Genomic DNA, 13,045 nt, shown 5'->3' with positions numbered 1-13,045 from the left:
TTCAAAAAAGTGATGAAAGGTAACTTAGTGATAGGAATGTTCTCATAAAGTTGACTTTTGTGGAAGGTACAAATGTTATTTTATAAAAAGGTGGTGCTAATTAATATACTCCTTAGTCTTAGGACATTGGACTTTTGTTTAACCAAAGGAGATGACTGGCTTAGGTTTGTGAGGTTTTTCACACTTTTGTTTCATGATAATCGCTAATGTGGTTAACATGTATACTTTTATAATGCAGGACTTTGTAGGAAATTAGTCTTTAAGACTGTTCCAGAGCCAGCCCTGATGGCCTAGTGGTTATGCACTCTGCTTTGGTGGTGCAGGTTTGATTCCCAGGCTTGGAACCCCATGACTCGTCTGTCAGTAGCCATGCTGTGGCACTGGCTCACATAGAAGAACCAGAAGAACTTCCAACTATACACAACTATGTACTGGGGCTTTGGGTGGGGGGAGGTGGGGCTGGGAAAGAAGGGAAAAAAAGGAGGGAGACTGGCAACAGATGTTAGCTTAGGGCCAATCTTCCCCTGCCAAAACAAAAAAAGGACTGTTCCAGAGTTAAAATGGTAATATTTTACATTCACATTAGATGATTTTGGTAGTGCCTGAGTTTGAGTTTCTACTCCACTGGTACAGCATTAGAACTGGGATTGTTTCTGGGTTCAGGATCAGTGTCATGGCTAAAACCATGAGCTGCATCAGACTGACTGGATTTGAATCCTGCCTCTGTTATTTACAGTCTAACTGTGCATAAGTAACTTCACTTCTGTGCTTCCATTTCCTTATCTGTAAATGATAATGATAATAATAATATCCATCTTATGAGATCATTATGAGGATTCATTATCTGGCACACAGTAAGCATTCAATAAATAGTTCTTGTTATTATTGCTGAAGTAGCTTTATGATAAAGTTGTTTAAACCATGGTTTTAGAATTATATTTTCAAGAGGCATAATAACCAAATATTACACTAAGCCATTTCTCTCACATGCCATTTCTCTTTATACTTATTGTTATTAGTAATCAGTAACTGCAACCAATGTTATCAATAATCATGTGTATATACACTGTTTTATAAGACAATCATCAGCTCATTTGGCTTTTCACATCTTGTGAGGTACTAATCAGATATGTCTGCATCTATATCTAAATTAGCTGCAACTGCCTTGAATATAGCTAAACTAGCTTAAGCTAGAAAGAAATTCTTGACTCACCTAACTGCAAAGTCTAGGCAGGCTGTGGATTCGGGGGCTCAAGTGATGTCATCAGGACTCAGTTTCTCCCTGTGAATCAACTCTGCCTTTTCTTGTATAGACTTCAGTTGTAGGCACTACATATTAGAAAAATGGCTGCAGCATATTCAACCCCCATAGCCCTCAGATTTTGGATTCAGCAGGAACGAGTCCCTGTCTTTTTCCCAGAAGCCTCAGCAAAAGTCTCATGATGTCCAGTGATGTCTCATTGGCTCTTAAGAGGTCGCATGTCTTACCCTGAACCAATCAGTGTGTTTGAGGCTCTGCGACTGGATTGGCCAGTTCTGGTCACATGACACCTTTGGATCCCTGGTGGGGTCGGCTCTTCAGGAAGCACGCGGACTGAAGGTGTGGGTGAGGTGAATTCTCAAAAGGAAACTGGGCCTTTATTACCAGGAAAAGGAATAGACACCCAGTGGCCAAACAACCTATGAGATATTAGTTTCTTTTTATAGGTCAGCAACAGATCACTGGAGTTGATGGATTTGGATTAGAATCTTGGTTTCTGATTCCAAGTTTTTTGCCTATAAAATTACATTCTCCAAGTCCATGTTCCCCACAGGGGTGGGAGTTTGCAGAAAGTTACAGTGTTTTATATTCTTTTGGTGAAATTTGGATAATTTTTAACGAGAAGAGAAAGAATCAAGGCAGATAAGGGTGGACCTCACCATGGGCAGATGTGGTGCTTCTTGCTACGCTGGTGTTAGTCATGTGACTCAGCTCCAGTGACTTCCATTCCCTGGGCCTTTCTGTCCTGTGGGAGAGGCTCTTAGAGACTCAGCTTGGTCAGTGTCTACCCTTGGATCAGGCTCTTCTGGCCAGGCAGCAGGATCATAGCTATAGATGTATCTGTGTATCCAGACAATAGTGGCAGCTGCCCGGTGAGGTGTATCTGGGAACTGGCCTCTTAGAGGAGAAGTTGTTTTAGATTTCTTGCTGTTTTTTCTACAGTCCATTTTAGCATGGCCTGAAACATTGTCTCACTTTGACTTTGGCAGTTTTTGTTTTATGTTTGAGAAACCACTTTATCTTCAGCAGGAATATGTATAGCAAGGTCACGCTGTTTTCTGAAAACCCAAAGAAAACAGTTGAACAGGGACCTGCCTTGTACTGAGATCCACACTACAGCAAAGTACCCCTCTAATGAGGTTCAGGTAGGTCTTAGTTAGAAACTAATTATCAGGATCTGATTAACAAAGGTAATTTTGGTAGAAACCTTCACATCCACTTCTGAGGTAGGCACCTGAGCCCAATGTATCAGAGCTGTTAACTCTCTAAATTCAATCATTTCCCCCCAAAGCTCCTGAAGTTGATAGTTCTGCCCTTAATCTTTACTTATATATTAATGTTGTTGAGATCTCCCTAGCAAACATTTTTGGTGACTGACATTGACACTGGTCTTTGTGATCTCCCTGTGTAGTCAGTTTTAGAGGTTAGCTTGTCTTTATCAGTGACATACAAATGCATTATTTCTCCAATGGCTATTCTTACATAATCATTATCAGTTTACTGAGATGGTGAAAATAATTCCTCTGTCAAGCAGGTAGAGTAGTTACATAGAGTGATATTTTATTTTCTCTAAATACAGTATTGTATGTTGAAACCAGTAAAGCAATTTCCACTTTATAAAAATGGAAAATTTGACATTTTAGGGACATAATAATAGCTAACACTTTCAAACACTTACCGTGTGCCAAGCTTTCTTTTAAGTGCTTTACGCATACTCTTTCACTTAATCCTTACAGTAACCATAGGGGGTAGGAATTAGTTGTCCTCTTGCCCTTTTAGAGGTGAGCGAGTTGGGATACTCAGGTTAAGTCACTTGCCCCAGGCCATGTGAGTGCCAGAGCTGGTGAGTTTTGAGTGCAAGTCCTCTGGCTCCGAGCCTGTGCTCTGGATCACTATGGTGCATTCTCTCCCTGGGAAATATTTTAGCTTGTACGTTACGAGTTTTTCTTTTCTTTTTGCTTCTTTTTGTAATATTTTATAGATGTGAGCTGGGAGTTTTATAGGAACAATTTGCTAATTCTAGGGCTTTTGGTATCCATGAGTTTATCCATCTACTGTTGGCTGTGCTCTGGCAAGCAAACACTGTATGCTTGTCTCTATCAGTGGTTCTCAACCAGGAGCAGTCTTACCCCACAGGGGATATTTGCTAATGTCTGGAGACATTTTTATTTTTTTAATTTTTAAATTTATTTTTAATTTTTTATTTTTTTATTGAGTTAATGATAGGTTACAATCTTGTGTGATTTCAGTTGTACATTAATGTTTGTCATTCGTGTTGTAGGTGCACCACTTCACCCTTTGTGCCCACCCCCCACCCCACCTTTCCCCTGGTAGCCAGTAATCTGTTCTCTTTGTCCACATTTTTAAATTCCTCATATGAGTGGAGTCATACAGAGATTATCCGTCTCTAACTGGCATATTTCACTTAACATAATTCCCTCAAGGTCCATCCATGTTGTTGCAAATGGGATGATTTTGTTCTCTTTTGCAGCTGAGTAGTATTCCATTGTATATATATACCACAACTTCTTTATCCATTCATCTGTTGATGGGCACTTAGGTTGCTTCCGTGTCTTGGCTATTGTAAATAATGCTGCAATGAACATTGGGGTGCATAGGACTTTTGGAATTGCTGACTTCAAGCTCTTTGGATAGATACCCCGTAGTGGAATGGCTGGATCGTATGGTAGTTCTATTTTTAACTTTTTGAGAAATCGCCATACTGTTTTCCATAGTGGCTGCACCAGTTTGCATTCCCACCAGCAGTGTATGAGGGTTCCATTCTCTCCACAACCTCTCCAACATTTGTTACTATTAGATTTAGATATTTTTGTCATTCTAATGGGTGTAAGGTGATATCTTAGTGTAGTTTTGATTTGCATTTCCTTGATGATCAGCGATGATGAGCATCTTTTCATGTGCCTATTGGCCATCCGTATATCTTCTTTGGAGAAATGTGTGTTCATGTCTCCAGCCCATTTTTTGATTGGGTTGTTTGATTTTTTGTTGTTGAGTTGTGAGAGTTCTTTATATATTATGGATATTAAGCCTTTGTCAGATATATGACTGGCAAATATTTTTTCCCAGTTAGTGGGTTGTTTTTTTGTTTCAATCCTGTTTTCATTTGCCTTGAAGAAGCTCTTTAGTCTGATGAAGTCCCATTTGTTTATTCTTTCTGTTGTTTCCCTTCCCTGAGAAGACATGGTGTCGGAAAAGGTCCTTTTAATACTCATGTCAAAGAGTGTACTGCCTACGTTTTCTTCTAGAAGCCTTATGGTTTCAGGTCTCACCTTTAGGTCTTTGATGTATTTTGAGTTTATTTTGGTGAATGGTGAAAAAGAATGGTCAATTTTCATTCTTTTACATATGGCTTTCCAGTTTTCCCAGCACCATTTGTTGAAAAGATTTTCTTTTCTGCATTGTATGCCCTCAGCTCCTTTGTCAAAGATAAGCTGTCCATAGATGTGTGGTTTTATTTCTGGGCTTTCAATTCTGTTCCATTGATCTGTGCACCTGTTTTTGTACCATGCTGTTTTGCTTACTGTAGCTTTGTAGTAAGTTTTGAAGTCAGGGATTGTGATGCCTCCAGCTTTGTTCTTTTCTCTGGATTGCTTTAGCAATTCGGGGTCTTTTGTTGCCCCATATGAATTTTAGGATTCTTTGTTCTAATTCTGTAAAGAATGTCCTTGGGATTCTGATTGGGATAGCACTGAATCTGTAGATTGCTTTAGGTAGAACAGACATTTTAACTATGTTTATTCTTCCAATCCATGTACATGGAATGTCTTTCCATCTCCTTATGTCGTCATCCAATTCTCTCAGAAAGGCCTTGTAATTTTCATTATATAGGTCCTTCACTTCCTTGGTTAAATTTACCGCGAGGTATTTTATTCTTTATGTTGCGATTGTGAATAGTATTGTGTTCTTGAGTTCTTTTTCTGTTAGTTCGTTATTAGAATATACAAATGCTACTGATTTATGCAAATTGATTTTATACCCTGCAACTTTGCTGTAGTTGTTGATTACTTCTAAGAGTTTTCCAATGGATTCTTTGGGGTTTTCTATATATAAGATCATGTCGTCTGCAAACAGCGAGAGTTTCACTTCTTCCCTCCCTATTTGGATTCCTTTTATTCCTTTTTCTTGCCTGATTGCTCTGGCCAGGACCTCCAGTACTATGTTAAATAAGAGTGGTGATAGAGGGCATCCTTGTCTCGTTCCTGTTCTCAGGAGGATGGCGCTCAGTTTTTGCCCATTGAGTATGATGTTGGCTATGGGTTTGTCATATATGACCTTTATTATGTTGAGGTAGTTCCCTTCTATGCCCATTTTGTTCAGAGTTTTTATCATAAATGGCTGTTGGATCTTGTCGAATGCTTTCTCTGCATCTATTGAGATGATCATGTGGTTTTTATTCCTCAGTTTCTTGATGTGGTGTATCACGTTGATTGATTTGCAGATGTTGAACCATCCCTGTGTCCCTGGTATGAATCCCACTTGATCATGATGTATGATCCTTCTGATGAATTGCTGAATTCTGGTGGCCAAAGTTTTGTTTAGAATTTTTGCATCTATGTTCATCAGTGATATTGGCCTGTAGTTCTCTTTTTTCGTGGTGTCCTTGTTAGGCTTTGGTATCAGCGTGATGTTGGCCTCATAGAATGTGTTAGGAAGTGTTCCATCCTCCCTAATTTTTTGGAATAGCTTGAGAAGGATAGGTATTAAACCTCTCTGAAAGTTTGGTAGAATTCCCCAGGGAAGCCATCTGGTCCTGGGGTTTTATTCTTTGGGATGTTTTTGATTGCTGTTTCAATCTCTTTCCTTGTGATTGGTCTGTTCAAATTGTCTGCTTCTTCTTGAGTGAGCTTTGGGAGATTGTAGGAGTCCAAGAATTTATCCATTTCCTCTAGGTTATCCATTCTGTTAGCATAGAGTTTTTCGTAGTATTCTCTTATAATCTGTTGTATTTCTGCAGAGTCTGTTGTTATTTCTCCTCTTTCATTTCTGATGTTGTTTATTTGAGCTTTCTCCCTTTTTTTCTTTGTAAGTCTGGCCAGGGGTTTGTCAATTGTATTTATCTTCTCAAAGAACCAGCTCTTTGTTTCATTGATCCTTTCTACCACCTTTTTCGTTTCAATAGTGTTTATTTTTGCTCTGATTTTTATTATTTCTCTCCTTCTGCTGACTTTGGGCTTTATTTGTTCTTCTTTCTCTAGTTCAGTTAGGTGTAGTTTATGATTGCTTCTTTCGGATTTTTCTTGTTTGTTAAGATGTGCCTGTATTGCGATGAATTGTACTCTTAATACAGCTTTTGCTGTATCCCATATGAGTTGGTATGGCATGTTATCATTTTCATTTGTTTCCACGTATTCTTTGATTTCTTCTTTAATTTCTTCAATGATCCATTGCTTGTTCAGTAGTGTATTGTTTAGTCTCCACATCTTTGTGCCTTTCTCAGCTTTTTTCTTGTAATTAATTTCAAGCTTTACAGCATTATGATCAGAGAAGATGCTTGTTATTATTTCAATTTTTTTAAATTTGTAGAGGCTTGCCTTGTTTCCCAACATATGGTCTATCCTTGAGAATGTTCCATGTGCACTTGAGAAGAATGTGTATTCTGCCTTTTTAGGAAGAAGTGATCTATATACGTCTATTAAGTCCAATTCTTTTAGTTTTTCGTTTAGCTCCACTATTTCTTTGTTGATTTTCTGTCTGGATGATCTGTCCGTTGATGTGAGTGGGGTGTTGAGGTCCCCTACTGTTATTGTGTTGTTTTTAACATCTTCCTTTAGGTCTGTTAATAGTTGCTTTATGAACCTTGGTGCTCCTGTGTTGGGTGCATAGATATTTATAAGCGTTATTTCTTCTTGATGAAGTGTCCCTTTGATCGTTATATATTGTCCCTGTGTGTCTCTCTTCACCTGTCTTATTTTGAAATCCACTTTGTCTGATATAAGAATTGCAACACCTGCTTTTTTTTCCTTGCTATTAGCTTGAAGTATTGTCCTCCACCCCTTCACTCTGAGCCTGTGTTTGTCCTTGGAGCTGAGGTGTGTTTCCTGGAGGCAACAAATTGTTGGATCTTGTTCTTTAATCCATTTTGCCACTCTGTGTCTTTTTATTGGAGAGTTCAGTCCATTTACATTGAGAGTGATTATTGATGCATGTGGACTTAAAGCTGTCAATCTGTTGCTCATTATCTGGCTCTCCTGCTTTTCTCCTCCCGTGTGCTTTATCCTACCCATTTGATACTGCAATTTCATATGCTGGGTTTCTTAGATTTTTCCTTATTTATGTTTTGTGGCTCTGTTCTGTTTTTTAGTTTAGTGACTACTCTGACGTTTGTATTTAGAATCTCGTGTATAATATAGTCTATTCTCTGGTGGTCTCTTACGTACTTGGCCTAGACTAATTTAGTCCCTTTGCTCTTCCCCTCCTAAATTATTATTTTCATTTCTTATTCCAACTTGTGTTATGAGTTTGTAGTTAGAGTGATAAAATCGTCTTTGCTTTGGTAGTTTCCTCCCCTTTATCCTAATGCTATGGTTGAATATTTGCTATCCTATTCTGGTTCTATTTATCTGTCTCCCTACTCTGTGGTTTGTGACCCCTTTCTCCCTTTTTTCTTTTTTCAGGTATGAGAGCCTTCTTGAGGATTTCTTGTAGTGAAGGACTTTTGGTTACAAATTCCCTTAACTTTTGTTTGCCTGGAAAAGATTTAATTTCTCCCTCATATCTGAAGGATATTCTTGCTGGATAGAGTATTCTTGGCTGAGGATTTTTACCTTTTAAAGCTTTTGAATATGTCACTCCATTCTCTCCTAGCTTGTAAGGTTTCTGCAGAGAAATCTGCTGAAAGTCTGATAGGAGCTCCTTTGTAGGTTATTCTCTTTTGTCTTGCAGCCCTGAGTATTCTTTCTTTGTCATTCATTTTTGCCATTTGTACTACTATATGCCTTGCAGTAGGTCTTTTTACATTGACAAATCTAGGAGGTCTGAAAGCTTCCTCTACACACATTTCTCCCTCAATCCCTAGATTTGGGAAGTTCTCTTCTATAATTTCACTAAGCACACTTTCTGCTCCATTTTCCTTTTCCACGTTCTCGGGAATTCCCGTGATCCTTAAATTCTTTCTCCTCATTGAATCTGCTATCTCTCTAATACTTTCCTCATTCCTTTTAATCTTTAGTTCTCTTTCTTCCTCTGTCTAGAGCCATTCAGCCTGTCTATCTTCAATTATGCTAATTTGCTCTTCTGTGGAGTCTACCCGGGCATTCAGGGAATCCGTGTTCTGTTTTATCTGGTCCATTGTGTTTTCCATCTCTAGTAATTCTGTTTGATTCTTCTTTATAATTTCAATCTCTTTTGTGAAGTAACTCCAGAACTCGGCTTGTTTCTCTATCTTTCTCTCTACCTCATTGAGTTTTTTGATTATAGCTGCTCTGAACTCATTTTCAGTTAGTTTACCTATTTCCAAGTCCTCAGGACTTAATTCTGTGTTTTTATTGTTTTCCTTCTGGTCTGGGTCTTTTATAAATTGCTGGATGGTAGAGGAGCGGTTTTTTTGCATGGTGGTAGAATTCGGTTGCAGTTACAGCCTGTTGCCACTAGATGGGGGTTGAGCACCGTGCGTTCTGAGCTGTCCACCTTTGGGCAAGATGGCGGCGCCCAGCACGGTTTGCCGGGGTGGGAGCGGTTTCTCTAATGCACTGATCTGGATTCAGATCAGTTCTGTTCTCTGGTCTCCCGGGGCCCTGGGTTTATGGGGTCCCTGTGCACGGAAGCTTTTCCCCGTCAGCGGGTTTCCACTGTACCAGCAGCGGGAGTCCTAGACATCCCCTGGTCGCGCAGCCCCACCCCCGCTCCTTCCCGGACCCGCGCGGCAATCCTGGTTTCTAGGGGAGGGAGCCACGTTCTCTCCTACCCCGTTCCAGCTCCTCCGAGGCGGGCAGCAGGGGCTCCGTCATCTGTCTTTTGATACTGTAGGTCTCTGAGTCCTGGCATTAGGTTCATTAGCTGAAATTCAGGGTTTTTTTTTCAGTCCTTTGTTGTACTTTGGAGGGGAGAGAGTCCCAGGTCAGCTCACCCTGCCATTTTGCTCTGCCTCTCTGGAGACATTTTTAGTTGTTACAAGTCAGGGGATGTGCTGCTGGTTTCTAGTGGGTAGAGGCCAGGGTTGCGCCTAAACATCTTATAATGCACAGGACAGCCCCCTACAACTAAGAGTTATTCAGCCCAAAATGTCAGTAGCATCAACTCTGGTCTATATAATTAGTTAGTGGTTAACTTGTATTGCCATTCTTATGTCTAATGGACAAAGTCACTGTAGAAATATAGAAATCATTATTTTTGAATTTTTTTGATAATTAATTTCACCCAGATTAATGCATGTTTGTATAAGGGGCATAAATAACAACTATAACTTAAATATTTAAGTTCCCTTAAGCCAATCTGGGAATTATAGCTCACTGAAGGAAAGCTGAGGAAATTTAAAGGGAGGCCACATAAAGAATGAGGATACAGTACTTTAAATATTTGTTGGATTATCTTGTGAATAACAGTTAGATTTCATTTTTTGTATTAAAAGCGTTAATTTGTTAAGTGTAAACATTTAAAATATCCTGTAATTTTAAAAGCTGGGTTTTTTTTTTTTCCTGAGGAAGATTAGCCCTGAGCTAACATCTGCCAATCCTCCTCTTTTTGCTGAGGAAGACTGGCCCTGAGCTCACATCCATGCCCATCTTCCTCTACTTTATATCTGGGACGCCTGCCACAGCATGGCTTGCCAAGCGGTGCCATGTCCGCACCTGGGATCTGAACCGGTGAACCCCGGGCCGGCGAAGCAGAACATTCGCACTTAACTACTGTGCCACTGGGCTGGCCCCTGTTTTGGTATTTTTTTTTTTTTTAAAGATTGTTTTTTTTTAAGATTTTATTTTTCCTTTTTCTCCCCGAAGCCCCCAGGTACATAGTTGTATACTTTTAGTTGTGGGTCCTTCTAGTTGCGGCATGTGGGACGCTGCCTCAGCATGGCCTGATGAGCGGTGCCATGTCCGTGCCCAGGATCCGAACCAGCGAAACCCTGGGCCACTGAAGCAGAGCGTGCGAACTTAACCACTCGGCCACGGGGCCAGCCCCCCCTGTTTTGGTATTTTTTAATTAAAAATTTCAAACTGAGAAAAGTAGAGCATATTATACTGTACCCCATATATATACCACCCATATTTAACAAATGCTAACAAATATTGAAGTCCTTTTTGAACTCTTCCTCATCCCATTCCTTAGATACTTGTACATTTTTGGATAGACCAAGAATCTCAAAAGTTGAAGGGACCTGGACTTCTTCTGATGTCCATCATTGTGCTTTACTCACTGCTGTCTTTTGGCTGCCCATCAACAACTTTCTCCCCTTATCTTTCACTGTGGTATATAGGCAGCAGATGGCTACAGAACAGCTAGGAGAGGGTGGAGCCAGGTTGTCATTATCAAAGCTGGAGAGGCCAGGCACAGAGTATATGTGTAGGCTGGAGAGAGACGGGAAGGACAAATAAGTACCTTGGGGCCAATTGGTGAGGTGGAAGGTAGGGAAGAACAGGAGTGAGTAAGGTGAGAGCAGGCGAGAAAAGCCACCTCCAGGCCTGACGGAGCTGGAGGGCAGCAAGCCTGATCCTCTGAAGCAGGATTGTGATTGGCAGGTCAAAGCAGTTTAGGTCTTCTCTGCCCAGGTTTTCTGTTCCCTGCTACAGAAGTGATATAACTAGGGAGAGGCCACTCTTAAATTCTCAATGTCTCTTGCTTGGAGTATTATAGTGGTCTCTTATTAATGGCAACGCCTGCTTCTCACCAGTTCTTCACAGGACTTACATATGATACATTCCTTCTTTATTTAAAAACTTTCCATTGTACTCCATTGCTTATGGAATAAAGAGCTCACTTCTTGTGGCATTTGAGGTCATTCATAGCTCCTCCTCCTCCTCTGACACACCTGGAGTTTAAGTTGTATACTGTCTCCTCTTGGTGATTTCTCTTGAACTCTTCTCTCTGAAAAGCTTGCGTGTGCTCCCCCTGTCATCTCTGTGTGCTGAACTTCTGTTCACCTTTCAAGGCCAGCTCATGCCTTTCGGCAGATGGAATAAGTCTTTCTTGTAATTGTTCACTTGTGCTTTGCCTCTCTTGCTAGAAGCTGAGTTTCTTGAAAGCACTGGTGACATGCTCCATCTTTGAATTCAGTGCTGCTAGCACAGGGCCTGGCCTCAGGAAGTATTTGCTGAATTGAATTAATAGGCAGTTCAAACTTGCATTTTTGTCAGTTTTTTATATTGGTGGCAAAAATCCGGTATGGTATGGGTTTTGATCCTCTGCAAACATAGTCACAGAATTTGACTGAAATTGGGAGGTTTGGATGTGAATCATTTCTGCACCTTCTCGTTAAAAAAAAAAAGAAGCCTTCATGGTTTGTTGTACTTTGCAGTCAAAGTCATGTTTCATTTATAAATTTGTTTCAACTATAAATTTGATGTATTGTTCGTATAATCCTGACTTATTGTTGACATTTTGCTTAGATCTTAGTAAAGACTTGGTAAAATATAAAAGAGAAGTATAGATTTGGTAGCATCATAGCTGCTGCTCAGCTGCGACCTTGATCAAAAGGCTGGTTGAGAGTAACCATTCAGATAGATAATTAAGCCAGCTGAGATAGGAATGAGGTTAGACTTTATGATTAATAAGTTTTGAAACCTTGTTTTACTTGTTCTTTTTCCTTCTCTTTAGGATTTTTGTCCCTGAGTCATGGAAGACAGAAGAGCTGAGAAGTCATGTGAACAAGCATGTGAATCACTTAAGAGGCAGGACTATGAAATGGCCCTCAAGCACTGCACAGAGGCCCTCCTTTCTCTTGGCCAGTACTCCATGGCCGACTTCACAGGGCCATGTCCACTGGAGATAGAAAGCATCAAAATTGAGAGTCTTCTTTATAGAATTGCCTCATTTTTGCAACTGGTGAGTCAACAATATCAATAAGCCAATGCTGAACCATGTAAAGTGACCTCTTCCATTGAGTGGGGACCACTGCTGGTCATTCCCTTTACAAATCACCTAATTCTGGCCTGAAGAGATGAGTGAAGAGGCTCATCATCGCTAACATCTTTGTTGGCAAGCAACTGTGTTTTTAAGCCTTAAAAATCGTACTACTGTATATAGCGTTTTAGATTCTTCACTCATTTGGCAAATATTTATTGAGTGCATACTGTGTGTATACTATGTTGTAGGTACTTGGTATACGTTGGCAAAAAAGAAACAAAGATCATTTCTTCATGGTACTTTTTCTAGTAGGGGAACAGACAGTAAACAATAGACACTATAAATAAATAAACACTTTCGATTATTAGAAGGTAGCAATATGCATGAAAGAAGTAGAATAAGGCAAGGGAGATTGGGGGTATTAGGGTTAGGGGTGAGTTTGCATTTTTAAATCAGGTGCTCAAGATAGGTCTCATTGATAGAGTGATATCAAGGAGGTGAGTGAGCCATGTCAAACCTGGAGGAAGAGCGTTAGAGGTAGAGGGAACAAAGACCCTCAGGCAGAAGAATGCCTGCCACATTCCAGAAGCAGTTAGGAAGTCAGAGTGCTGGAGTAAAGTGCATAAGGGGGAGAGGGTAAGAGGGGTAGATCCTGTGGGGCCCATCAGGTTGCTGTAAGGACTGGTTTTTATTCTGTTTGAACTGGGGAGCTGTTGTGAGGTTTTGAGCAGAGGAGTGGTGTGATGTGATTTAAAGGAATTCTTG

The 13,045-nt window shown here is 40.2% G+C and overlaps 1 protein-coding gene across 35 annotated transcripts in view; it reads left to right on the top strand.

The window, feature by feature from the left end:
- Nucleotides 1-13,045, top strand: part of HELZ (helicase with zinc finger) — a 176,829-nt gene that overhangs the window by 20,828 nt on the left and 142,956 nt on the right. For all 35 annotated transcript variants that reach the window (XM_023651614.2, XM_023651612.2, XM_070225659.1 and 32 more), the window contains 1 exon segment: nt 12,032-12,259. In XM_023651614.2, coding sequence (XP_023507382.2) covers nt 12,050-12,259 — 210 coding nt within the window. In that variant the 5' untranslated portion in view covers nt 12,032-12,049.

This window comes from Equus caballus, chromosome 11, assembly GCF_041296265.1.
Source record: "Equus caballus isolate H_3958 breed thoroughbred chromosome 11, TB-T2T, whole genome shotgun sequence".
Lineage (NCBI taxonomy): Eukaryota > Metazoa > Chordata > Mammalia > Perissodactyla > Equidae > Equus > Equus caballus.
This window is presented reverse-complemented; position numbering and strand designations above follow the sequence as displayed.